At 46.3% G+C, this 27,590-nt stretch overlaps 1 protein-coding gene across 1 annotated transcript; it reads left to right on the forward strand.

Annotated features, from left to right (window-relative positions):
* Nucleotides 1–27,590, forward strand: TGM7 (transglutaminase 7; the record flags this gene model as incomplete). Its single annotated transcript, XM_081091677.1, has 13 exons — nucleotides 1–13; nucleotides 12,777–12,959; nucleotides 14,810–15,055; nucleotides 15,782–15,900; nucleotides 17,699–17,827; nucleotides 17,914–18,091; nucleotides 20,273–20,411; nucleotides 21,900–22,003; nucleotides 22,433–22,675; nucleotides 23,944–24,270; nucleotides 24,994–25,154; nucleotides 26,711–26,844; nucleotides 27,084–27,590. The coding sequence occupies 13 exons, from the start codon at nucleotides 1–3 to the stop codon at nucleotides 27,241–27,243; spliced, it is 2,136 nt and encodes a 711-aa protein (XP_080947803.1). The 3' UTR covers nucleotides 27,244–27,590.

The following is a 27,590-nucleotide window of genomic DNA, read 5'->3' on the forward strand; positions in this document are numbered from 1 at the left end:
ATGCAAGCCATTGGTGAGTTTAAGCAGGGTATGACCTAATCAGCTTAGGTCACATATTATGTTTTCAGTCCCCCTGAGAATACTCAAGCCAGTAGTATTGACAAGACTGAGTAAGACGGAGGCTGATCTTAGCTCTGACCATTTCTCCATGGTCACGAATGTTTACTTGGACAGTTTAGCAGCACGTCTTGACACGTGTTTTTTCACTCTATATGAAACTCACATTCTGAAGGATCTTAAATATTACCATTAGTATCAATAAAACTGGCTAATGCTTGTATAGTTCTTTAAAGCTTCTACATGCTTCCACAAATCTATTTTATCTAATCCCACTATCTATTTGATTCTCAATGCAACTCCATAAAGTTGGAGTTGCATTGAGAATCAATGCTATTGGCCCCATTTTGTATGGGGGAGTGCTCTTATCAAGGCTTACTAGCCAAGCTCAGAAGGCCCAGAGCAGGGTCCTGAGCCAAGTTTTCTAACTCAGAAACCTGTGCTCTGTCCCTTTTGGTCACAGGGCCTTCATACAGCAGGTTCCAAACATCTGATGAAGTTTTGTAATATTTACAAGGATAAGTAAGAAATAGTATGAATTTGGGGGAATGGGTGGAACTAATTAGTTCGATTTTGATCATGTTGAATTTGAAGTGACTACAGAACCTTCAAGTGGAAAACCCAGTAGACACATATAAGGGTGTTGAACCAGGGAAGGATTATATGTGTCTGTATTTATTTTAGGATGAAAGGTCCTCAGAACTTGCTGTCTTGTTGTGGGACGAATCTAGTGGATTAACCCTAGCACAGGTTGGTCTATTATCATAGATCAGGGGTCCTCAAACTTTTTAAACAGGGGGCCAGTTCACTGTCCCTCAGACCGTTGGAGGGCCGGACTATAGTTTAAAAAAAACTATGAACAAATTCCTATGCACACTGCACATATCTTATTTTGAAGTAAAAAAACAAAACGGGAACAAATACAATATTTGTATTTGCATGTGGCTCGCGGGCCGTAGTTTGAGGACCCCTGTCATAGATGATTCTATGGTAAAAGAGCTTTTTTTTTGTTTTGTTCTGGAAATTAGATTTAAAACTTGACTCTATCGAGCACTTGTCTTTTAGGAGAAAATTTATACAGTAAACAGAATGTAATATAATCAGTCAAAGAACATAATTTGCAATACTTTGATGGGTATTGAACATAACTTAATCACTTGATGGCACCTTCATTTTAAAATTAGTTGCTCAATATAGCTGCTGAGCTAGGTTCCAGGTGGGGATGATAATCATGTGTGAGAGCTGATGTAGGTAGTGGTATGAAAAAAACTAGGAGTAATCCAAAGCTCAATTTAATAGGTGATATTTAGGTGTAAAATTCACAACACTAAAACTAATTTCAAAGTAGTGTAGGAAACACAGCTTTGTTTTATGCAATTTTGAAACTTACAAGCCTCTGACCCTATTTTTTTCCCCTGTTGAAAACAATTGTTTTATAAAGTGAGTTTTGGTTGCTGCCAGTTTCAAAAACAACCCTAGCTCTCCCTTCCGTCCCTGCTTTGCCTTTGCTGTGTCCTTGGCCTAGAATGCCTTTCTTCCACCATCTGTCTCTCTAAAATCCTCTTCATCCTTCATGACCAGTGGCTGGTCACATATCACAGTGCCTTTGTCGAGCTCCTCCCCAGAACACCTACAGCAACTGAGCCTACTACTCAGGGCAGTCTCCTCTGAAGAGGATAGTTGTGTGCTTTATCTTCATCAATAGATTCTTAGCTCTTCCTTTGGGTTAAGATTGGCTTTTAACTTTGTGTGCCTCAAAACTTCTAAAATGGTGTTGGCAACATGACAGTCATTCAATATTTGTAAAAGGAAAGAAGGGAGGAAGGAAGGAAGGAAGGAAGGAAGGAAGGAAGGAAGGAAGGAAGGAAGGAGGAAGGAAGGAAGGAAGGAAGGAAGGAAGGAAGGAAGGAAGGAAGGAAGGGAGAGAGGGAGGGAGGGAGGGAGGGAGGGGGAAAGGGGTAGCAGGAATTGGAATACTTAGTATTAATGAGGCCCTTAAGGTTGGCCAAATAGAATTTTCTTTGGTTAACCTAGAATCTAGGTCCTAGATAATAATATGGTGGTTATTTTTGGAGAAACCTCTTTTCCCATTTAAGCCCCCAAATGAAAATGGAAGGGTTGAAATAAACAAATATTTGAAATGTAAAAGCTTAGTTTTACAAGGCAAAAGTCATTACACTGTTAAGGCTATATTTTCAAATAGGATGGCAAATTGTTTTCTACGGATATGCTCCCATTACACAAGTTCCGTCTTTAAGATACATTGTGATTGTAACTATGGAAAAAACCGACCTCAGCAGAGACAAAATAACAGCAAGGACATTTATCTAAATGTATACCCCCCTCCACCATTTATAAAAATGTATGCTAAAAATATTTTTAACATAAGTTAGGACTTTTATTACAAAGAGCTGTTTTTTTAAAAAATTCTGCCTTCATCAAAAGAGCATTTGTTTCTACTACAAGAGATTCTTGGATTAGTACCCAAAGTATTATTTTTCTGAGGCAAAGTAAAGAAAATTTGATAAAAATAAAGTCCTCAGAGTGCTCAGTAAACACTTGTTAATGAGCACGTTTAATGCATCTAACTGAGGACCGTTTTCTAAATACACTCAACAAATTAAAGAAAGGCAGAGGATGTGACAGAAAGCTTTGCTTACAGTGGGAGCAGATAGTTTCTCTATGAATCACACAGGGAGTTAGGTGCCCCTTACGTACCTTTGACAATGACCAGTAACTGCACTCGTATAACTAGCTTTATGTTTTCCTTGCAGCGCTATTCTTTTACCAAACTAAATTCTTCCTCCAGGAGTATTGACTGGATGCTTCTGCTTCTCTCTTTAACCTGTGAATCTGGTAAAAGACACACGTCCAGATCTCCAGCCATGTCCTCCTGCCCCGTTTCTCACTTCCTCTTCAAACATATTTTTTCCCCTCCCTGATTAAAAGCATCTTACTCTCCCAAGGTAGAATTTTCTCTTTCTCTTTTTTAACTCAGAAAAGTATAAATAAGGAAACTACAACAATTTACAATCTCATGGCCCTTAGAGGATCACCGTTTATGTTTTCTTCCATCTCTTAAAAAACGGGTCTATCCATAGAAATAACATTTTTCACACCATGGAAATAAACTGCACTGTTTTTGTATCCTGCTCCCCCCGCCCCCAACCCATGCACCCCACCAGTTAACATTATATCATGGCAATTTCCCCTCGTCAGTGGAAACTTTACCAGCTTCATTTTTATTTTTAAAAATATTTTTATTTATTTCAGAGAGGAAGGGAGAAGGAGAGAGATAGAAACATCAATGATGAGAGAGAATCATTGATCAGGCGCCTCCTGCATGCCCCACACTGGGGATAGAGCCTGCAACCCAGGCATATGGCCTGACCGGAATGGAACCATGACCTCCCCTTTCATAGGTTGGCACTCAACCACTGAGCCATGCCGCCTGAGCCCCAACTTCATTTTGAATGAATAATTCACTATTTCAATGTACTTCATTTTTTTTCTTCAAGATGCAAAGGTCTTTGGGTCCTAATGGGCTATTCAAAGGCTTTTTCATGACCATTTGTGATGACCTTCCTGAGGGCAGCTTTGTCCCTTATTCTTATCTAGGCAATGTGGAGTGATGCCTGACACCAGAATGAGCTGGTTTAGAGTGAATCTAGTCCCAAACCTTGAGGTGATGGGTGCAAAGGAACAGATCCAAACCAAGCTTTGCCTTTCATGCCACTTGAGTTTTCTCAGCTTAAAAAAGAGGCCACAGAAACAATTCTTTTAGCAATTCTTGAAAAGGGTTTAGAAAGATTTCTTTTCCTTAAGCTAAGATGCACCCAGAACAGTGGGAAAGCTAAGAGCAGGAAGAATACTGGGAGGAGGAGGAAATGGCAGCTCCACCCGACTCAGGATGGAAGGAAAGTTTCTAGTCAGATGACAGTAAATGCTCAGAGAGGCAATTAAGTCTAGAATCTTAATACTGATTAGTTGAAGGGCCCTGGCTGACAGAAGAAGGAGGAAGATGAAGCAGGGTGAGTGCTGGGAACCTAACTTCTCTAAAGTGCTAAGTCAAGAGAGGGAGATGTATAGAGAGGGCAGAGAGCGCCCAGAAAAGATAGGAGGGCCTATGTTGATGTTGATAGTTCATCGTATAATCTGGCTTCTTTCTCCCAGTTCTTTACCTTCAGTCTTTCATTTTGTTATGAATGGATTCAGTTTAACCCTGAAGCTTGGGAAGTCTGAGGTGGCCCACAAGGACCTTGACCTTTACCCCTTGGTGCTTGAGAGGCCATTTCTGTGGCTAACCCTGGAGCTGTGGGAGGACCCCTTGGGTCCTAGACCTCTCTCCTGGTCCAATTTCTCCTCTGGCTCTCAGCTCCCCTCAGAGAGATGCTCTCCTGCCTTTGGGTTCTTTTTTGAGTTCCCTTAGAACCAATGCTGCTCTGCTGCTGGGAGTGAGGAAAAGGTGGGGCCAGCCTGGCAGGCTCATGGGAAGGGCGCTAAACATGGATTGTGTATTTTTTAAATTTGTGCTGTAAATTATACATCATAGAGTGGAATCTAAAAAACAAAATAAATGAACAAACAAAACAGAAACAACATAGGTATATAGAACAAACTGATGGGTTGCCAGATGGGAGGGGGTTGGATGAAAAAGGTGAAGAGGTTAAGATGTACAGATTGGAAGTTACAAAATAGCCACAGGGATGTAAAGTACAGCATAGGGAATAGAGCCAATTCTATTTTAATAACTACATATGGTGTCAGTTGGGTACTAGACTCGGGGGGCTCACTTTGTAAGTTATATAAATGTCTAACCACTATGCTATACGTCTGACTAATATAATATTGAACATCAACTGTAATTAAGTTTTTAAATTTTTAATAAAAATAAGAAATAAATTATATATCCTAGAAATTATTAGAAATTTGAGATGTACATGGTATTTTAATATAAGCCAGAGTTCAGTAGAGAAGGTTCAAGAGGCTTATTCATATGTTAGACTCCAGGGTACTTTTGTGCTAAATTCTAGGCTATTTTTCTTCCTTCAGTTATCTGCCCAACTATAGGAAGCCTAAAATGTTATAGTTATCATATTTAATGTTTTAAAATACGATACTTCAATTAAATAAGTAATCCACACAAAAATAAATGCTTGTTATAAAAAAGTTAAAAGTTCATGTATTAGGGTTTTAAAAAGACCAAGTCCGCCTTTACATACATACATATGTAAAATCTGGCTTTTTTCTCATAGGAAGAAAATGGTTAACAATTTAGTTAACTGCTTCCAAATAATGCTAGGTTATATAAAATTATTTGTTTTATACAATGAGATTACATAATATATATTATCTAATGACTTTCTTTTTAAAAAAGCTAAATCATATATCTTGGAAATCTTTGCATGTCAATACAAAGATCTGAAATAAATTATAGTTTTCAATTTCGGGTAGATAAGCATAATGTATTTAATAAATTTATTAATTAGTTTAATTTATTACTATGCCTTGTTCATGGACATTTACATTGTTTCCACTATTTTGCCCTTTTATACAATGCTGCAATGTGTGCAAATGTTTTTTAACTGAAAGATTTCTAAAAGAGGGACCATTGGATCCACTTTTAGTTTTGATGGATATTAGAGGGGAGAGAAAACTTAACTGTTTTCCCCTCTACCAATTAAGTTCATTGGCTGGGGACCTATAAATTAGACTAACAGGAGAAAAATAAATGGAAATTTATTAACATGTGTATTGCAGATACACATGGGAACATTCAGTGATGAATAACTCAAAGAGTTGGTTAGAACTTGGGCTTATATAGCATCTTAACAAAGCAACAGTGAATTTTTACAGAAAGGAAAGACAAAGGAAGAGGACTTTGAATTTCTAGTGCAGCAAGGGAAACATATGGGGAAACTAATGGGAGATAAGACTAGTTAGAAAGCTTGGTGTGTGGATTCCTCTGCTGCTTCTCTGGGATGGTGAGGGCCCAGAGCTCTCTCTGGTGATAACTTCTATTCTTTCTCTTAGAGAGGAGAGAGAGAACACATTTACAAGTTTATGTCCTCCTTTTAGACAAATGGGGGGAGGGCAGAGAGCCCTTCTTGTATATGCTTCTTCTCAATTGCCTTTAGCTCAAAAAAAATCTTTATTTTTTGGGATGGCATATTCTGCTACCCTTCAATATCAATCAGTTTCTCTAAAAAGTCTGTATGAATTCACACTTCCACCATATGAGACAGTCCAGTCCATATACAAAATAAGTTATTGGTATTTTTAAAAATATTTTTGAATGAATCAAAGATGGGGTCTCATTATTGTTTTAGTTTTCATTTCTCTGATTATAGCAAGACTTAATATTCATAGAAACTTTAACATATTATGGACATTAATCCAGTGCTATATTTTCTGCAAAAGACCTAATGATTTAAATAGTGCAGCCAGCCAGGAACACGTTTATCCTGCCAGCAGCTATTTGCTGAGTACTGGGTGTCAACAATCAAACAATATAGTTAATTATGTAGACATTAAATAAAAATAATGGTTCAAAGAAACATGTCAGTCAGTGGTTAACTGAAATAAGTAGTTTAGAGTCTAAGAAATTTCAGAGCAGCGGGAAAGACCAGGTGGGCCCTGGGGCTGGTCTGCTCCGACAGGCTGGCATTTAGGAGGAGGAGGCTGAGGTGGAACTGTGGTTTTCATTGTGTTCTTTGGAACCCTAGGGCTTTGCAGAGAAGCCAGGGCGGGGCGGGCCCCTCTTCAGTTCTTCCACCAGAGCAACTCCTCTTAGGTCTGTTTATTACATTTTCATTTGAATAAAACACTGTATTCATTTCCTGTAAAAAAAAAAAAAAAGGCAGGGGGAGTGTGGGGGGAGTCTGGGGACTTCCAGAGCAGCCACACCGGCCAGAAGAACTAGGTTCTGGAGTCAATTTGTCCAGATATAAGTGACAATTTTGCCACCTACTAGGTGGGTGACACTGGGAAAATTAACCTTATTGGTCCTCTGCCTGCTCATCTGTAATATGGAGTTAATAAGATCTTGCTGGGTATTTGTAGGAATAGGAGATAATGCATATAAATCCTGGAGCTTAATAACACTTAGTCAATATTAGCTAGATGCAAAACGTTCGTTAAAGGTGCTAAGATACCTCCATGTTCTGAAATGTTTAAGAAGGATTCCATGGAGGAGGTGGATGCTGAGTTTTGCTCGAAGAATAGTTACAATGGGAACATGTAGAGATTGGGGAAGGGGCAGGGACCATGCAGAGGTAGAGCTGGGCAGGTAGACCATGCAGAGGTAGACCTATTTGGAGGCCACAAGTGAAGCAGAGTTTATTTATTTTGGGAGATAAGATGTTGGGACCACATTGTAGAGGGCTTTGAATGCTTGACTAAGAAGTTTGGACTTGAACCTTTAGGTACTAAAACACTTTTTCTCTTGCACACTTAAAGAGGCACAGAAGCACTGCATAATCTCATCACATAGGAATCTTCCTGTGTTCTCACACAGATGGACTCTTTCACATTTTTTAAAAGGGAAGAAATAAAAAAGAATGAAGCATTTATCAAAGTCCCAAACTGAAAATACTAATGAGTAGTGGAAAAATAAACGATATTGACCAAGGAGCAGGATAGAGTGACAGAGGCAGGAGGAGGGAAGGAGCTGAGTCCACCTGACAGTGGGTGGCAGGTGCCAACTCTCTCTCTGCTGGCTGAGCCGGGGATAACTCATTGTTGCCATTTCCACCTGGAGCTTTCCAACCCTTCACCAGTAGCCTGATCGCCCTAGGTCACAGTGATGGCGAACATTTTGAGCTCGGCGTGTCAGCATTTTGAAAAACCCTAACTTAACTCTGGTGCCATGTCACATACAGAAATTTTTTGGTATTTACAACCATAGTAAAACAAAGACTTATATTTTTGATACTTATTTTATATATTTAAATGCCATTTAACAAAGAAAAATCAACCAAAAAAAATTAGTTCGCGTGTCACCTCTGACACGCGTGTCATAGGTTCGCCATCACTGCCCTAGGACATTATTGGCAGTGGGTTCCTTTAACCGGCCCCGGTCTTTATCCAAACCAGCTGTTTCTTTGCCTGACACCTGCCCATGGACACCGGTGTCCCTTGAACATAGGTTTTCCTCACCAACACCTTTGTGTAGGTCCTTACCTTTTGCCTAAGATGATTGCAACGGAGTTCGCACTGCTCTTCTCTTGTTCATTGTTTTTTTTCCTCTGGTCTGGGCTACATACCACAGCCAGATTAATCCAGAAGTACAGCATAGATCATGCCACTTCTGCTCAAAAACTACCTTTAATCAAAGTAACACTTTCCCCTAAATACAAAAAAGATATGTGTTTAAGCTAAAGCTTGGACAACCCAAAGGAACTCAAAGAGAAATTTCCCATAATTTTACCCTCTAAAGGTAATCTGTAACATATTTCCCATATTCTTTGTCCTGTTTGTTGATTAAGTCAAGATGAGAGGCACAAAGCTTGTGTATCTAACTCTTACTGAAAGAATATGTGTTGCACTGAACATCCATAATTTTTGTACACAAATTATGATTCTTTTAAGGAAAAATTCCTAGAAGAGGAATTTATGGCTCCAAGGTATTTGTGTTTTAAGGCTTTCTTTTGTTTTGTAATACATTGTGATAAATTGCCCTCAGAAAGTCATAAATTGTATTCTCCCATCAAGGATAAGTGTACACATTACTACCAAAGCCAATAGCAGCATCTTGGCCCTGCTACCCTCACAGACTCTTCTCCTTCTGTCCCCTCCAGCCTCACTGCCCTCCTGCCAGATCATTGTCCTCCTCCTTCATGCATGTGTCATGTGTCCATTCAACAAACATCTCTAAGCACCCGCAAGGGGAGGCAGGAGAATGTGAAGGGTTAGGGGACAGGCTCCAGATTCTGTATTTGAATTCCAGCTCTGCCCTGCAACTCCCTGCATGTCAGGAACAATATTAACACCTCGATAGGAGTGGTTGTAAGAATGTAAATGATTTAAGTCATGTAAAACACTTCAGACAGTGCCTGACATGGTAAGTATTAAGTACAAAAGAACATTAGCTATAATTATCTGCAATTAGAAACCCTGTTCCATTCTAGGCAGGTGTAAAAGGTGGCCAAGGACTCTGCTTCCATGGAACTAAATCCAGATATGATTGAGTGCTCTGCAGAAAATAGAGGGTGTTGAGATGGCAAGCGACCATAGGATGGGAGGTGGGGCATCATCTTCAATGCTCAAAGAAAGTCCGTGGTTACCTCTGAACCAAGACTCAAAGGGAGAGATAAAACCTTCCATGAGAACCTGGCTGGTGTGGCCCAGTGATTGAATGTCAACCTATGAACTAGAAGGTCAATGGTTCAATTCCCAGTCAGGACACATGCCCCAGTTTCAGGCTCAATCCTCAGTAGGAAGTGTGCAGGAGGCAGCCAATTGGATGTTTCTATCGCTCTATCCCTCTCCCTTCCTCTCCCTCTAAAAAATCAATAAAAATAAAACACCACCATATTATTATTATTTTTATAAATCTTCCACAACAGCGGGGCTGCCTCAGGTTTTGATCTCTCAGAGAACAAGAGTTTTGTATCTCAGAATTCATTGCAGGCAGAGGGCTGTTTTAATGTCTCTCTCTCTTAATTTTTTTTAATGCTGATAATACATGGGGATATATTTTGATCCTTTTTATATCCTTGTCTTTGTATTAATTAAGCACCAGGCGTCTTGTGGCTGGGGCTTACCTCTCCTCTCACTTGTTACTAACTCCATGGACCAGTGGCCAAGTCAAGGCCTTGTGGGCACTGACATGTTGTTACTCATTAATTCTGCTTGATTTCCTGCTTTGTGGAATCTCTTCCTCATCCTCTTGGCTTTTTTCCCTGCTCTTTTGAAGTCCCTCCCTTTGGTTCGCTGAAGTCATTGTCTTCCTGACATGAAAGGCACTTCAGTGAGCCAAATGTGTAATTATATTAAGTGGAATAATAAAAAAGGAAACCTGAGCCTCCAATGGCGACCAGTTTTCTCCGTGCACTGCAACCTTGGCCACAAGGAGGAAGACCGCTTCCTTCTTCCTCCTCCCTTTCCTTCTGAACCAGGAGTCAGCCTGGGTCACGGGAAAATGGAGTTGGCCTCCTTTAGGACAATGCTCAGAGCTGTGGACAGTGGCCAGGAAAAGGCTGCCCCAGTCCTGGTCCTTCCTGCAGAAGTTGTCTTCACTGCCTGGGTGTGTGCCTGATCTCTCAGGATGGAATAGCCATTGGGCTCTATGTATGCAGTGGAGGGGCTTTCTGGGGAGGCTCAGGAGATCCTGGGATGAAATTGTCAAGATCCTTAGGAACAAATGGCATGCAGCCAGTTTCCAACAGGATCTAGGCCAGTTGCTTTCCAAGTTTTTAAAAAATATATTTTTTATTGATTTCAGAGAGGAAGGAAGAGGGAGAGAGAGAAACATCAATCATGAGAATCATTGATCAGCTGCCTCCTGCACAAGCCCCCCACCCCTATTGGGGATCAAGCCTACAACCAGGGCATATGCCCTTGACCAGAATTGAACCCAGGACCCTTCAGTCCGCAGACCGACGCTCTATCCACTGAGCCAAACCGGCTAGGGTGCTTTCCCACTTTTTTATTATGGCCCACAATTTACATCATGACTGAGAGCAAACTCGAGTTTTTCCTGGAGGATACTGTTTGGCAGCATCCCCAGCCTCCACCCACTAGATGCCAGTGGCAGCCTTTCTCCACGTTGTGGCAACAAAAAAATGTCTCCAGACATTGCCACCTGTCCTTCAGAGGACAAAATTTCCCTGGTGGAGAACCACTGACATAAATGAATGTACTGCTAGGGGAAAAAACCTAATAGATTTTTGTTGACAGAAATACAATAAAAATCGCCAGCAAAAATAGCAAAGGGAATACAATCTGAGGATGCATTATCACTAGTACTAAGAGCAACCAATGATCCCTGAGTGCCAATTTTATACCTGCTGCTACGCTAAGGTCTTTACAGGTGAATCTTTACTTAATGCCCATATGAGCCCTATGAGGTAGGAATCCATTGTCTCCTTTTTCACCCAAGGACACTGATGTCTAGGGACATTAAATGACTCACTTGAGGTCTCACAGCCGAGGTGGTGAGTCTCATTCTCGCACACTGTGCTATGAGAGTTTTTAAACTTTTCACTGAATACCCACACAGTGGCACCCCAGGAAGCAGTAGTCAGTGCCCTCAGACACTGGGAACATGGTTGAGAAGCAAGAAATAAGCTATAAGTAACCCTGAGGTTCCCACCTGTCTAGATTCCTACAGCAAGGACATGCCTGTAGCTGAGGTCCCAGCCTCCAGTTAGCTCATTGATTTAATTCATAAAAAATTCTAATTTGCTCTTTCTTTTATCAGCAGGCTAATAGAGTAACTTATAGAAGACTAGAGGCCCGGTGCATGACATTTGTGCACTCGAGGGGGTGTTCCTCATCCCAGCCTGCACCCTCTTGCAGTCCAGGACCCTTGAGGGATGTCTACCTGCCGGCTTAGGTCCAATTCCCCTGGGGATCGGGCCTAAGCTGGCAGTCAGACATCCCTCTCGAAGTCCAGGGCTCTTGCAGTCCAGGACCCCTCACTCCTTACTTCCTGCCTGCAGTGGAGGTGGGAGAGGCTCCCGCCACTGCTTCTGCACTCGCCAGCCATGAGCCCAGCTTCTGGCTGAGGGTCACTCCCTCTGTGGGAGCACACTGACCACCAGGGGGCAGCTCCTGCATTGAGTGTCTGCCCCCTGGTGGTCAGTGCACGTCATACTGACCGGTCGTTCCACCGTTCAGTCAGTTTGCATATTAGCCTTTTATTATATAGGACTAGAGGCCCGGTGCATGAAATTTGTGCATGGGGAGAGGGAGGTCCCTTAGCCTGGCCTGCACCCTCTCACAATCTTGGACCCCTCAGGGGATGTCTGACTGCCCCTAACCACTTGCCTGCGGAATTGGGCCTAAACCAGCAGTCGGACATCCCTCTCAAAATCTGGTACCACTGGCTCCTAACTGCTCGCTTACCTGCCTGCCTCATCACTCCTAACCACTCTGCCTGCCTGCCTGATAACCCCTACCACTCTGCCTGCCAGCATGATTGCCCCTAACCCTATGCCTGCCTGCCTGATTGCTCCTAACTGCTTGCCTGCCTGCTTGATTGCCCCTAACCACTCACCTGCCTGCCTGATTGCCCCTAACTTCTTGCCTGCCTGCGGGATCACCCCTAATGGCCTCTGCCTCGGCCCCCGTCCACAGAGACCCCCCCCCCCCCCCGCCCTGACCATGGTTTCATCCAGAAGGTCATCTGGAAGGACATCCAGAATGATGTCCAGAAGGTCATTTGGCTGTCTGGTCTAATTAGCATATTACGCTTTTATTATTATAGATTGTTAACACAAGTGGCAAGGCTAAGTTTCAGTTACCTGGAAATGATTTGTTTTCTGGGACAGAGGTCACCAGGATCATCGTCCTCCCACTCTCAGGCCAGGACCTGCTGAATTCCCCTCTGAAACTGAGCCCTGAAACCAGGGAGCAGGGTGGCAGAAGGCCTAAGATCTGGACTGGAACCTTGCCTAAGTCAGAGCCAGGTGCCACAGAAATGATTGATAAGTGTCGAGGGAGGCTGAGCCCAGGGAACCACGGCTGGGTGGTGACCTTGCCTTCCTCTCTCCCAGTGGCAGCCTTAGAACTCAGGTCCGTGGACCTGCAGAGCTCCAGGAACAACAAGTCGCATCACACGCAGGAGATGGGCCTGAGGCGGCTCATCGTGCGCCGGGGCCAGCCCTTCACGCTCCAACTGCATTTCAACCGACCTTTCCACTGCGGGACCGACCACATCACCTTCGTGGCTGAGACCGGTGGGTTCACCCTCCCCAAGGCAAAGTCCACTTGTCGGGCACCTACCTCTCCTTCCTGAGCCTCCCTTCTTCTCTCCTCCTGGGAGTCCCCAGGACCCCGTTACTGCTCAACACCCTATTCATGTTGTTAAGAAAAGATGTGGCCAGCTCAGAAAACTGAAGTTGTGATAACAACGACCAACCTTTAAATACACTACAGGCACTGTACTAAACTTCACACACATTAACTTACTTAATCCTCATGATGAAATTTTCAGGTGGGTACTATTATGATCCCATCCTATTTAATAAAAGAGAAACATGGTAATTAGCATACGTCCGCTACCCTTCCCATTGGCTAATCAGCGAGATATGCAAATTAACTGCCAGCCAAGATGGCAGCCGGCAGCCAGGCAGCTTGAAGCTAACATGAGGCTTGCTTGCTTCAGTGACAGAGGAAACCAACATTCCCCGCCTGCCTTGCCGGCCTCTGAGCTTGCAGTTTGAAACATTGTTACAAATATAGAAGCTAAACAAAACCCCAGAAACCTGCTTTCAGCGAGCCGGGATCTCAGAGCTGGAGCCAGAGCTAAAGCTGGCCCAGAATAAAAAAAAAGAAAAGAAAAAAAGGAGCAGTTGGGAGCTTCAGTCACCCGCCAGCCTGAAAACAGCCCTCAGCCCCTTACCCAGACTGGCCAGGCACCCCAGTGGAGACCCCCACCCTGAAGGGTGTGTGACCAGCTGCAAACAGCCATCATCCCCTCACCCAGGCTGGCCAGGCACCCCAGTGGTGACCCCCACCCTGAAGGGTGTGTGACCAGCTGCAAACAGCCATCATCCCCTCACCCAGGCTGGCCAGGCACCCCAGTGGGGACCCCCACCCTGATCTAGGACACCCTTTAGGGCAAACCAGCCGGCCCCCACCCGTGCACCAGGCCTCTATCCTATATAGTAAAAGGGTAATATGCCTCCCAGCACCAGGATCAGGGGAGCTGAGAGGCCTCCCAGCACGGGGATCAGTGTGACGGGGGCAGCGCCCAAACCCCCTGATCGCCCTGCGGCTCTGTGTGTGACAGGGTGCGGCGTCCCAACCCCCTGATCGGACCTGCTCTGTATGTGATGGGGTAGAGCCATAACCTCCCCATCGGCCCTGCCCTGAGTGTGACAGTGGCGGCGCCCCAACCCCCTGATCAGCCCTTCTCTGTGGGTGATAGAGGGCGGCGCCCCACCCCCCTGATCTGCCCTGCTCTGTGCATGACAGGGGGGAGCTCCCCAACCCCCTGATGGGCCCTGCTCTGTGCATGACAGGGGGCGCTGCCCAACCCCCTGATTGGCCCTGCTCTGTGCGTGATAGGGGGTGGCACCGCAACCTCCCCATCGACCCTGCCTTGAGTGTGACAGGGAGCGATGCCCCAACCCCCCAATCGGCCCTACCCTGAGCTGACTGAGGGTGGCATCGCAACCTCCCGATCTGCCCTGCTCTGTGCATGACAGGGGGCGGCGCCCCAACTCCCCAATCTGCCCTGCTCTGAGCCTGACCAGGGGCTGCACCTAGAGATTGGGCCTGCCCTCTGCCACCTGGGAGCAGGCCTAAGCCAGCAGGTCGTTATCTCCCGAGGGGTCTCAGACTGCGAGAGGGCACGGGCCGGGCTGAGGGAGCCCCCCTCCCCCCTGAGTGCACAAATTTTTGTGCACCAGGCCTCTAGTATTACAGATAAAAGACTGAGGCCCAAAGATCTTCAGTGGCTTCCCCAAGGACACACAGTGGCAGTGAAAACCTTAAACCAAAAGCCATTAGCAGCAGGGGGTGGGAGAAGGTGAAGGTCACATAGACTTCAAACCTTACCTTGGGGTTGTTCTTTCCTACACAGGACCAGCACCCACGAAGCTGTCAGGAACCCGAGCTACCTTTGGACTCACCCAGGCTCGACAAGGGAATGCCTGGAGTGCTTCTGACTTCACCATTGACTCCAACTCACTCTTTGTGTCCCTTTTCACACCCGCCAGTGCAGTCATTGGTCCCTACACTCTGAAGATAGACATCTCTCAAGGCCAGGGTTACAGCATGACTCACCCAGCGGGGACTTTCATCCTGCTTTTTAACCCTTGGAGTGCAGGTACAGCTTGCTCACAGGTGGTAATGCTAACCTGATCCATTGGGAATGTTCTAACTAGAAAGCCCAGAAGAAAAAAATGCTGAATAGCTATGCAATACATTACCTAGTGCTCACTAAAAATCATCTTTACAAGGAATTTTTAGTGCATGATGAAAATGTTCATGGTGTGATTTTTTAAAAAAATCTTATATTTCCTCAGGAAAAGATAGCACTATTAAGTATCTGTTACATCCTATGGAGAATTTCAATCTTAGGTCACAGTGTTGCAAGAGCTTGGTTTTGGTCCCATAAGCTCTCTTTGAAATGTGTGATGTTCAGTGAAATAGATTAGGAGATGGAATACAATGCGATATGTAATTGTATTACACACATGTGCAGAGAAAGAGAGAGAGTGCCCAGAATATACCAAAATGTGTCTCTGAGGAGTGGGAAAGAGCGATTTTCATTGTCTTCTTTCCATCATCAGTGTTTTCCAAATTTCTACAACAAACTTGCTGCTTTTACAATCAGGAAATAATTATTATTTTTTAAAAGTATACATTTTATATATCTGGCATCTAGAAAAACACATTATAGACTTTTAAGGGGTCCGCTCTTGATTTCTGTTGCCATCAACCCATTGCTTCTCCTTTTTCCAGCAAGATACTTTCATTACAATTTTTCATTTTTATTACCCTGTTTTTTTGGTTCGGGGTTTTACCCCCTCTATTACTCTTACGTGTTCAGAGGATGACGTCTACCTGCCCAGTGAAATACTGCTGCGAGAGTATATCATGATGGACTATGGCTTTGTGCACAAGGGTCATGAACAATTCATCACCTCCTGGCCCTGGAACTACGGGCAGGTAACACTACCCCGGGAAGGTGGGCTCACAAAGGCTGCTAACAAAACTCAGGGCGTGCGGTGCGGGACCAATTTCCCATCCGGTGAGGGGGGCAAGGAAGGAAAGGGAGATGCCTTATCCCTCTTAGTTGTTAATATTATGAAACAACTTAAAACATAATCGAAGTGGGCAGGCTACTGTAGTGAACATTCATGAACCTGCCTCAGTTTCAACAGTGATCAATTTATGGTGAATCTTGTTTCCTCTATCCCAGGGGTTTGCAAACTATAGCCCACGGGTCAAATGTGGCCCACTGTCTGTTTTCACATGGCCCATGAACGAAGCATGATTTTCACATTTTTAAATTGTCGAAAAATAATTTAAAAATAATATTTTGTGATGTGCAAATTATATGAAGTTTAAACTTCAGTGTCTGTAAATACCACTTTATGTATTTATTTATTTATGTTAATCCTCACCCGATGATAATTTTCCACTGATTTTTTAGAGAGAGTGGAAGAGAGAGGGAAAGACAGAGAGAAACGTTGATGTGAGAGAAACACATTGATTGGTTGCCTCCTCCTGCACGAGCCCTGACCAGGGCCCAGGCCAGGGATGTGCCCGCAACCAAGGTATGTGTCCTTGACTGGAATCGAACCTGGGACCCTTTGGTCTGCAGGCCGACGCTCTATCCACTGAGCCAAACTGGCTAGGGCAGTAAATACCATTGGAACACAGCTATGCTCATTCGTTGAGGTGTTATCTGTGGCTTCTTTTGTGCTACGGGGGCAAAGTTACGTAGCTGAAACAGAGTCCCTCTCACCTGCAAAGCCTGAAATATTTACTATTTCATCCTTTACAGAAAAAGTTTGCTGAACCCTGATCTATACTCCTCCCTCTTGCCCCACCTCCCCCAGCAGCTCATCACTGGATTTATTTTGAATCAAATAATAGTTACCATATCATTTAATTCAGTAATACTTCAGAATATAGCTCTAAAAGATGACTTTCTGAACAACAGAACCCCACAATGTATACAAAATGAGCAGCAATTCTTCAATAACATCAAATATCCAGTTAGTGTACAGGGCGGGGGACCTCTAGCTCTGGCCAACTTTTCTGCTCCCAACCACCAGCCACAGCTGGTGCAGCTTCTCTCTGTCCACACACCAGGAGGGAAGAGCAGGGGAAGCAGGGAGCTCTATGGAGGAAGATCAGCTTCCCAGTTCTTCAACTGTGACAACCTGTTTACTTGTTTGGAAACTGAGACAAATGCCAGTGCATGTGGCAGCCAAAAGGACTGTGACATGTCACAAACACGTGCTAAACGAATACCATGAGCTGCACTGGCTTCTCCCGTGCTGAACCCTCTACCTGATTTAAAGGCTCCCCACATCTCTCCCTCTCCTTACAGGTCTTGCCCTGTGTTTATCCATCCGATCTTTTCCCACAAGTCCTCCAGAAATGAGACTCTCCAGGCCCCTGTCCTTGGTACCTGCCATGCTCAAAGACTCCCCTCCTCTCTCCCTGTCTACCTCACCCTTCAAAGCCCACCAGCTCCAATAGCCTTCTCTGATCTCTTCGGCCAATGAGCATCTTTCCTCTCTGAACTCTCTTTGTATTTCCCATCAGCACCACCCAGGTCAGTGTTGCAGAATTCTCATTTTGATTTATAAGCTCTTCCAGGGCAGAGCCTTATCTGATATGAAGCCCCACCCCCCTACACACCTTCCCTAAAAGTCTGTTACTTTCTTGAAATTTCAGCATTTTAGACGTTTTCAGTCTTTTCTTTTTTTTCTCCCTTGCACTCACTTGGAAGTTTGAAGAGGACATCATAGACATCTGCTTTGAGATCCTGAACAAGAGCCTGTACTTCTTAGAGAACCCATCCAAAGACTACTCGCAGCGGAACGACGTGGTGTACATCTGCAGGGTGGTGAGCGCCATGGTAACGACAGAAGCTTCCCCGCCCATCTGAGGGCAGTCGGAGCTTGCCCTGGGCACGATGGAGACCCACCCACCTGTCCTTTGCAGATCAACAGCAACGATGACAACGGCGTGCTGCAGGGGAACTGGGGCGAGGACTACTCCCGGGGGGTCAGCCCACTGGAGTGGAATGGCAGCGTGGCCATCCTGCGGCAGTGGTCAGCCAGGGGCGGGCAGCCTGTGAAGTACGGACAGTGCTGGGTCTTTGCAGCTGTCATGTGCACCGGTGAGTGAGGGGAGATAGAAGTGCAGAATCACTTATTTAATCTTCACGATAACCCTTCCAGGTCGGGCTCTGATATCTCTGTTTTCACTTGAGCTGACTGTGGCTGGCCCACAGCCCCTAGCTCAGGAGTGGTGGGCACTCGGCTCTTAACCCGCACGCTCTGTAGTCTTGAGGAATCCTGCACATCTACGCACGAGGGAGGTTGACCTGTTGCCATCACCCCACAGTGTCCTTGACGGAACTTCTTTCTGCCACCTGCTTAGGTTTCTCAGCTCCCGGTGAGCCTGGAGTCGGGACAGGTTGGGGGAAGCTTGAGGGACAAGAAGATGGCAGAGTTGGAAGCTCCCAGATATTTTCAGAGACATTCTTGGGGAGCTACCATTAGAGATTTGCTACTTTGGAAACTACCCTGAAGGTGCATTGATGGTCTGTGCATTGTCAGTTATTTACAACCCAGTGCAGGGGTGGGCAAACTTTTTGACTCGAGGGCCACAATGGGTTCTTAAACTGGACCGGAGGGCCGGAACAAAAGCATGGCTGGAGTGCTTGTGTGAACTAATATAAATTCAAAGTAAACATCATTACATAAAAGGGTACGGTCTTTATTTTTTTTTTTTAGTTTTATTCATTTCAAACGGGCCGGATCCAGCCCGCGGGACGTAGTTTGCCCACGGCTGATCTAGTGCAAACTCATTGCTCAGGTTATCTGTAAAGAGGAGGGAAGGCAGGAGCACCTTACACCGTGCTGCCGGCCACTCTGGTGCTCAGCAAACGTTGGCTGAACTCTTGGGCTGACTGTGAGTTAGAGAATGAGGGAGCACAGAATGGACAGAGACAGGGAACAAAGACAAAGTTCCAGGTTTTCCTGAGAGGGGCAGCATAGCTTGGCAGCTATGTGTAGGAGAGGTTTAAATCTGAGTGTTCAAATCAAGTGACCTCGTGTTACTCATCTGTTTTCACTGTAAGATGCTCAGGACTGTGCCAGCATTGAGTAGAGTCAAGTTCACCCTGGGGTGGCGAGGCAGGTATCATGGAGGAGGGCTCGGGCCGTTGGACCCTGAGATGAGCAGGAGAAGGTCTAAGTCTGCGTCCTTGCTCCACCTCTGAGCCTGTCACCGCTCCCAGGCCCAGGGCCCTGGTCTAGCTCTCCTCCTTGCGAAGGGTCTGTGAAAAGCCCAGGAGCTATGCTGGGAGTGGACAGGTGATTGAAGACAGGTGGTGCTCTTTGGGCTCTTGAATAAATTGAAACAAAAAGATTGGTCACTCTCAATAGTCCGTTTATGTTTCAAAGCGCTGTAATCCTCCGAGTGGCTTCTTCTGAGCAGATGACGGGATAAACCTTCCCTCTCTGGAAGGTCACACCTGGCTCTTGGACTGATTTCATCTGGCCCGGGGCAGGTGTGCAGGTGTGTGTGTGGTGGCGATCGTGGTGGTGTACTGCCCACTTCTTGTGACTCGATCTGTGAAATCTTAACTCAGCTTTAAGAAGCCTTTGCAGCACTACCTTGACGGCCACAAGAGGATGCTGTTGCCTTAACAAAGATGGCCATTGCCTCGTACTTGCAGGTTCCCTTTGTCTTAGATATCTTCTCCTTGTCTCTATAAGTCTATCTTTGCTCTTCCATCCATTCTCTGATTTGTTTCTTACCTCCGCCAAACCCTTGTCTTTCTGTGGCATTACAGATCCAGAACTTCAGGACTGAGAATCATCTGGCTCAATTCCTCGTTTTGTTTCATACCAGGAGACTAAGGCCTAAATGAGTTAAGCTACTTACCTAAGGTCACACAGCTTCTCTTCTGAAACTGGCCACGGCACTAAAGTTTTAAACTTTCTTTTCAAATTATAAAATGTTTTAGGTCCTTTGTTTTTAATTTGGGAAGCTGATGACTGGGAAAAGCCCTAAATGATAAATTGAGTTGTTAATTGTTGTTAATTGTGACCCTCAAATGATCCCCCCTCTACACCCCCCCCCCTCCCCGGCAGGAGGGAAACCATCGATAGAACAGGTAGCAGCCAAGTTTGGGGGCTTGGGTGTGGTGCTCTGAGGATGAAGAAGTTACAAGTATGGATCTGCAAGAATCTTTGCCTTCTTTCCCTCCTCCAGCTAGAAAGTTAGAAAGTGTGCCTGGCATACCAGTGATTTGGCTTCCAATGATTCTCCATGCTTTTCTTCTCTTTAGTAATGAGATGCTTAGGTGTTCCAACCCGTGTTGTTTCCAATTTCCGTTCTGCACACAACGTCGATGGGAACTTGACCATAGATACCTACTATGACCGAAATGCAGAAATGCTGTCAACTCAGAAACGGGACAAAGTATGGTAAGGGGCCAACAGATCTCTGCTCTGTCTGCAGGAGGGTAGGGAAACTCTGGTTCTCACCCTGTGGGTCGCGACCCCTTTGGCAGTCAAACAACCCTTTCACAGGGGTCGCCGAAGACCATCCTGCATATCAGATATTTACATTACGATTCATAACAGTAGCAACATTACAGTTATGAAGTAGCAACTAAAATAACTTTATGGTTGGGGGTCACCACAACATGAGGAACTGTATTTAAAGGGCCAGAAGGTTGAGAATCACTGCCCCGAGCTGGAGCAGTATGCCCAGTATGTTGTTGCTGATGCTCAGAGAATAAGTTCCCAGCCCAGGAGACTGTTCTGGCTAATTAGGTCATCACATCAAACTCATTTCAGAAACAGGAGCCTACGGGAGAACATTCTGAAGCCGGCAACCAAATGAATGGCAGATTGTGCCCCTAAATTCTGAATTCAGAGTCTGCACTCATCTCACTCTTCCTATTTTGGGTCTTTCTGTTTGCACTGCTCTCTATTTTCCCTGTCAGGGCAAAGCTTAGAAGAGCTACCTGCATGGTTCCTTCAGTCTCTCTTGGCTTCTCCTCCTCCCTGCCTCACTCCCTCGCTTGTGTGCTGGCACGCACGCACGTGTGCTTGTCTAGGCCTTAATCTCCTGTGTCTCTGGGTGTCCTTTATTTTTGTATCTTTAGTCTCTTCCTGCTTCCTTTCTCCTCCGCTCTACCCCAAACCTGATTCTCTTTTCCAGCCAGTTTCCAGGTAAGACCTTTGAGTTGCATCGAGAACTAGCTGCTGTCCCTCTCTGAGCTCCTAGAGGCTGAACCTTCTCGGATTCAAGAAGCAGGAGTGTCTCTGAGAAGATCTGTCGCTCCTGTAGAATTCTGTCTGTGATTCATAGCCTGAATCTAATCATGAGGAAACACCAGACAAGGCAGAAATGAGGGCCACTCTGGTAAAACAAACTAGCACTCTATTTAAATTTCAATGTAATGAAACAGAGGCCGAGGAACTGTTCCAGATTAAAGAAGACAAGGAATACTGGACAACTAACTGCAGTGGGTGATCCTGGACTGGGTGGAAAGAATGCTACACCTGTCATTAGGTCAACTGACAAAACTGAAATATAGACATAAATTAGCTTTTAAAAACACTGTGTCAATATTAAATGTATGAGGTAAGGGAAGATCCCTAGTCTAAGGAAATATACACTGAACTAAAAATTTAGATATATATATATTCCATATCTGTACTGAAAGAAAGGCAATGATAAAGCAAATAGGGCAAAATGTTAACAATCAATGAATTGGATAGATGGGTGTTCTTTGTACTATTTTTGTAACTTCACTGTAAGCTTGAAATTACTTCCAAATAAAAAGTTTTTTTTTTAAAAAAAAATAAGAGAATGAGGATATCAAGCACTCAGTATAGCCTGGGGTCTCGCACCTGGCAAATTCGCTGGGATGTGAGTGCTGGCCGCCTTCTTCCTTTCTGCAGGAATTTCCACGTCTGGAACGAGTGCTGGATGATCCGGAAAGACCTCCCCCCCGGATTCAACGGGTGGCAGGTTCTGGACCCCACACCCCAGCAAACCAGCAGCGGTGAGTGAGGACCATGGTGGAAGGCTTTGTGGAAAGGCCGACCACGTGACAGGACACGTGAGCAAAAGGCCAGGAAGAAGAGGTATTTTCCCCACTTTATCCCCTCCCCAAAGTCAAAGCAGAGACAACTGTGGGCCAGGGGTCTGACTTTGACACTGACAGCGGGGCCACCCAGATAAGCCAGTGGACCTCTCAGTTGCTTCCTCACCTGTAAGGTGGGGAGGAGGATGCTGATTGCTGTTTCACTGGTCGGGGAGGGAGGGGGTGATGGGGCTGTGAGGCTCGGCTGAATTAATGGGAACTGGAGAGTGGCCTTCGTGCCACTGCCCATCCCTATCCCATCTCCCTTCTTCCCACAACCCAACCAGCGCCCCCGGTCCAGGCGTCAGCGGCCAGGCTAGCCTGCCACAATGCCTGTTCCCCGCACAGGGCTGTTCTGCTGTGGCCCTGCCTCCGTGAAGGCCATCAGGGAAGGGGAGATCCACCTGCCCTATGACACCCCATTTGTGTATGCGGAGGTAAATGCCGATGAGGTCATTTGGCTCTTTGGGGATGGCCAGGCCCAGGAAATCCTGGCCCATAACACCAGTTCCATCGGGAAGAAAATCAGCACCAAGTTGGTAGGATCAGACCAGCGCCAGGACATCACCAGCTCCTACAAGTACCCAGAAGGTACCCAGGGCCCCGGGGGACTTGGGAGGAAGGTGGTATAAGCTCCTTTGTGCTACCTCCCAATGGGAATGGCTCCCACGGCAGGGTTGCTCGGTTTAGCAAATAAAAATACAGGGTGTCCAGTTAAATTTGAATTCCAGGTAAATTCAGATAAACAAATATTTTATTAGTATAAGTATGTCCCAAATAGTACATGTGCAATTCTTATACTAAAAGTTATTTGTTGTTTATCAGAATTTCAAATTTAATTGAAAGTCCTTGATGTTACCTGGCAACTGTATCCTAGAGTCACATCACAGACTCCTTCTGTCATGGCAGTGGAGGTGGCAACAAGGGGAGAGGTAGATGCACAAGGAGGGAAAGGGCTCCGGGGCCTGTAGAAGGGAGGGAGTAGATGTCCCCATGGAGAAGGCTCCCAGAGTAGAGTCAGGCCGCCTGAATACTACTCAAGGGCTTGCTATGTTCTAGCTGGGTAAGTTTGGACACCTTCTTACTATCCCCTTGCCTCTACTTTCTCATCTGTGAAATGGGTTAACAGTATTTCAGAGGGCTGATGTGAGGGTTAAGTGAGTTAATACCCAGAAACTACTTAGAATAGTGCCTCTGGTGCACAGTAAATGTTCTAGAGAAGTCCAGTTTGAGGTAGTTGGGGTTAAGACTGAATGTTGAATAGCCCATAGTGGGGGCAAGAGCTGAAGCTTTAAAAGGCTTGAGCATAAAAGGCTTATTCTCTCCCACCAGCATCCTTACTTCTAAAATACTGGGTATCCCCCCAAAATGTATACACACCCTTTGAATAATTATAAATACAGTGCTTATTAAAATACATTTCATTTTCAAAATTGATCTATCAGTTATTGAAGTGTGTATACATATTGGGGGGGATATCCTGTATTTTAAAAGTGAGGATCCTGGAGGGAGAGAGAAACCTCTGGGTTTGATGATGATGATAGTGATGACAGCGTCAATATTGATGACAAAGAACAACTCATTTAACCCAAAGTTTTGGCAACTCTATGAAGTAAGGAGGTAGCCCCAGGTTACAGATGACGGGACTGAGCACTGAGAGAGTAAAGGCCTATGATGGAGGAAGGATTTAAACCCTGCGCCAAGCAACACCAATCCCCATGTTCTCACCCATGATGCTGTGCTGCCTCCCATGCAGCTCTTCCTGTGGTTAGGGATTCAGGAGGGGAGCTGTGACTTGTCTGGTGGCTCGTTTTTCAACCTCTCCCACTGACGTCTTTCCTGTCTCTTCCTTCTTCCAGGATCTCCCGAGGAGCGCTCTGTGTTCATGAAGGCATCCCGGAAAATGCTGGGCTCCAGGAGGGCCTCTACCCCCTTCCTGGATCTGCTGGGGTCTGAAGGCTTCCGGGATCAGCCAGCGCTGCTGCGGCTTCACCTGACCAGGACCCCCGAGTGGGGCCAGGACCTGCTGCTGACGCTGCATGCCAAGAGGGTGCCACACAGAGCCCACCCCCGGGGGCCCCTCAGACTGGAGGTGCGCTTCTGTGCCCAGGCCCTGCTGCACAAGGGTGGGACCCGGCAGCCCCTCTGGAGGCAAATACTGCACTTGAACCTGGACTTTGGGGAGGGTGAGTATGAGGCAGGCCTGGAAAGTTATCTACAGGACAGAGGGGAACTTTGGGTCCATGAACAAAGCTGGGCTGGACCAGCCAGATCACACAGAGACCTCACATCCCCCGCATACATACACACCTCTGATGCCTCCCACCAGGAGACACCAGCAGCGACCTCTGGGTGCAGTAGGGGCAGGGTAAGCCTGCTCTCTGTCTCCCTTACATACATACGCACAGACGCTTTCACACCCATCTAGACTCACACACAGTTCCTCCTCCCCCCTCTTTCTGAGACCCGTTCCCTAGACCAGTGGTCGGCAAACCGCGGCTCGAGAGCCACATGCGGCTCTTTGGCCCCTTGGGTGTGGCTCTTCCACAAAATACCACGTGCGGGCACGCATGTACAGTGCGATTGAAACTTCATGGCCCATGTGCAGAAGTCGGTTTTCGGAAAGGAGATAGATAAAACAAGAATACAAGACGAGTGTGGATGGGAGAGTTGGAAGGGGTCGACCTCAGCGAACGTACCTCAATCAGATTGAGGACGTTTTTAGCAAAGGCCAGCTTAGGAGTACCCTAATTAAGTTAATAACAATGTACCTACCTATATAGTTTAAGGTTAAAAAATTTGGCTCTCAAAAGAAATTTCAATCGTTGTACTGTTGATATTTGGCTCTGTCGACTAATGAGTTTGCCGACCACTGCCCTAGGCTCAAGGTGTCTTTTATCTGTGCTTAGAGATACAGTGGCCGCTCTTGCTACCCTACAACAACTACAGAAACAAGCTGACCGATGAAAAGCTGATTCGCGTGTCTGGCATCGCGGAGGTAGAGGGGACCGGGAGGTCCATACTGGTCCTGAAAGATATCTCTCTGGAGCCTCCCCACTTATCTATTGAGGTAAGGCATCTGGACACAGACGGGACCCAGGGGCTCTCTGACTCACCCAACCTGGGGGCTGGGGGGACAGCAGCGAACGAGACACAGTCACTGTCTTGACACCAAATGGATGATCAAAGCGCCGTATGGTGTGAGAAGCGCAGTTCTGTGCTCTGTACAAGCGCACGAAGGCTTCCGAGAGGAGGCGACGTTTTACAGAAGATGCAAATGGAATGTAGGCTATAAGAAGACACTACACAGAGATAGAGAGAAGGCATTCTAAGTGAGGAAGTAGCCTTGCAGAGGCAGAGACAAGAAAGGCAATGACTGGGAGATGGAGTGGAGGAGAGAGATTTGAGAGAGACCACAAGTCAAATTCTAAAGGCGACTGCTGATAAGATGGGGGTGACAAGGAAGAGGGGAGCAAATGAAAGATGAGCCTCAGATTTCAAGTTCAGAGGCTTGAGTGGCTGGCGAGGCCATTGGACGGGGAAGGAATACAGGTGATGGAAGGATACACGGAGGAGGGCAGGGTATTCCCCTCTCCTGTTACCAGGACTTCCTTCCCCTGAAGCTCCTTTGCCCACCTTCCCCTCCTGCTCTGGAAAACATCCCCTCAGCCTAGTCCAGTGATGGCGAACCTTTTGAGCTCGGCGTGTCAGCATTTTGAAAAACCCTAACGTAATTCTGGTGCCGTCTCACATATAGAAATTTTTTGATATTTGCAACCATAGTAAAACAAAGATTTATATTTTTGATATTTATTTTATATATTTAAATGCCATTTAACAAAGAAAAATCAACCAAAAAAAATGAGTTCGCATGTCACCTCTGACACGCGTGTCATAGGTTTGCCATCACTGGCCTAGTCCCAACCTGGCTTTGCACCTGGTGGCTTCCCAGCAGCACACCCAAGCCCCACTGAAAACGAGAACTGAGTGACTCCATTGTCAGAAACCACCTGGCCGCCTGATGGTTTCCACCTGGGCATGCTGCCCGGCAAGTGATGTCAGGTGGCCTCCACAAACGGGGGGCAGGATCACAAGAGCAGGCAGCCTGGTGCCTAGGTGAGAGCCTGCCCCTTACCTGAAGCCTGGCGACAGCAGGATCCGATGGCAGTTGGCTATTACATGGTCCCCATAGGTAAGGGACCTGGGGATGATGTGTGTGCCTAGGCTGGGTTCCTGTTCCTTTTACCTGTTCTACTTTGACACCCTCATCAGCATACAAGGGACATGTTTCTTTTTAACACAGCATTCCTATAGCCACCACCAGCTGGTTGGAGCTGGCACTTACACTGAAAGCTAATTGCCATCCGGAACTAGATGGTAGAGAGGGAAATACGATTTCAACTTGGTGCCAATTTCTGATTGATGGTGGCTTCTTTCTAAGACAGGCCAGGGTGTGTGTTAACCTTGGATACTCTCATCTCACATTCTTTGCTCCCAACTGCAGTGTCTTAGCTCTAAATAAACAGTGCCTGGTGGTCAACAGAGGGATGGGGGAGTGAGGTTACTGAATTGGAATGCAGAAATGAGGTCAGTTACCCACAATATCCCCGTCCCCTCTCCACACAGGTGTCTGAGAGGGCTGAGGTGGGCAAGCCACTGAGAGTCCACATCACCCTCACCAACACCCAGACGGTGGCTCTGAGTCACTGCACGATGGTGCTGGAGGGAAGTGGCCTCATCCACGGGCAGGTGTCAAATGAGTAAGTGCCATCGTCTGATAAGAGGTTCCTCGTGGGGTCACAGGATGGCCCTCAGCCTCCTGGATGGTGCCTCTGTGCACCCATACCCCCCTCCTCCCCCCCCCCCCGCCCCCACTCCTCAGGGAAGATTGGCTCTGTGCTGTCGGGGAGGTGGGAGGTGCTTGCCAACCAAGGCAGGTGACCAGGTTACCCACTGCAGTCACTCCTCAATGCTCTAACAAGCTCTTTTTTACTTTCAGCCTTGGGACTCTGGTGGCAGGACACACCATCCAAATCCAACTGGACCTCTACCCCTTCAAAGCTGGACCCCGCCAGCTACAAGTCCTCATCAGCAGCAACGAAGTCAAGGAGATCAAGGGTTACAAGGACGTCTTCGTAGCAGCAGCCAGGCCTTCCTGACACGCCCACCTCCCCCCAGGAACGCTCCCTACCCTGATCCAATTTCCTGATGCCCTCCTAGTACCCCCAATCCCTCCCCAGGTCCCACCCTGTTCTCCTGATGCCTCCCTGCACCCTCAGCCCCTCCTCAAGACCACCCCTCCCCTTCTGACACCCTCCCTGGCCCCTTGCAGTCCTCCCCCTGCCCCCATGACCTCCCGGTCCCCTCCCTGTCCCACCCAACTCCTGATGGGGTAGTGTCATCTGTGCTCCTTCTCTCTCCTCTTCCCTGCCTGCCTGGGGGCATATGAAGCTCCTTTATAACCGCTGTGCATCTTGGAAGGAGACAATAAAGACGTCTTTGATTG

Source organism: Myotis nattereri (assembly GCF_964212035.1).
Source record: "Myotis nattereri genome assembly, chromosome: 1".
NCBI classification, from domain to species: Eukaryota; Metazoa; Chordata; class Mammalia; order Chiroptera; family Vespertilionidae; genus Myotis; species Myotis nattereri.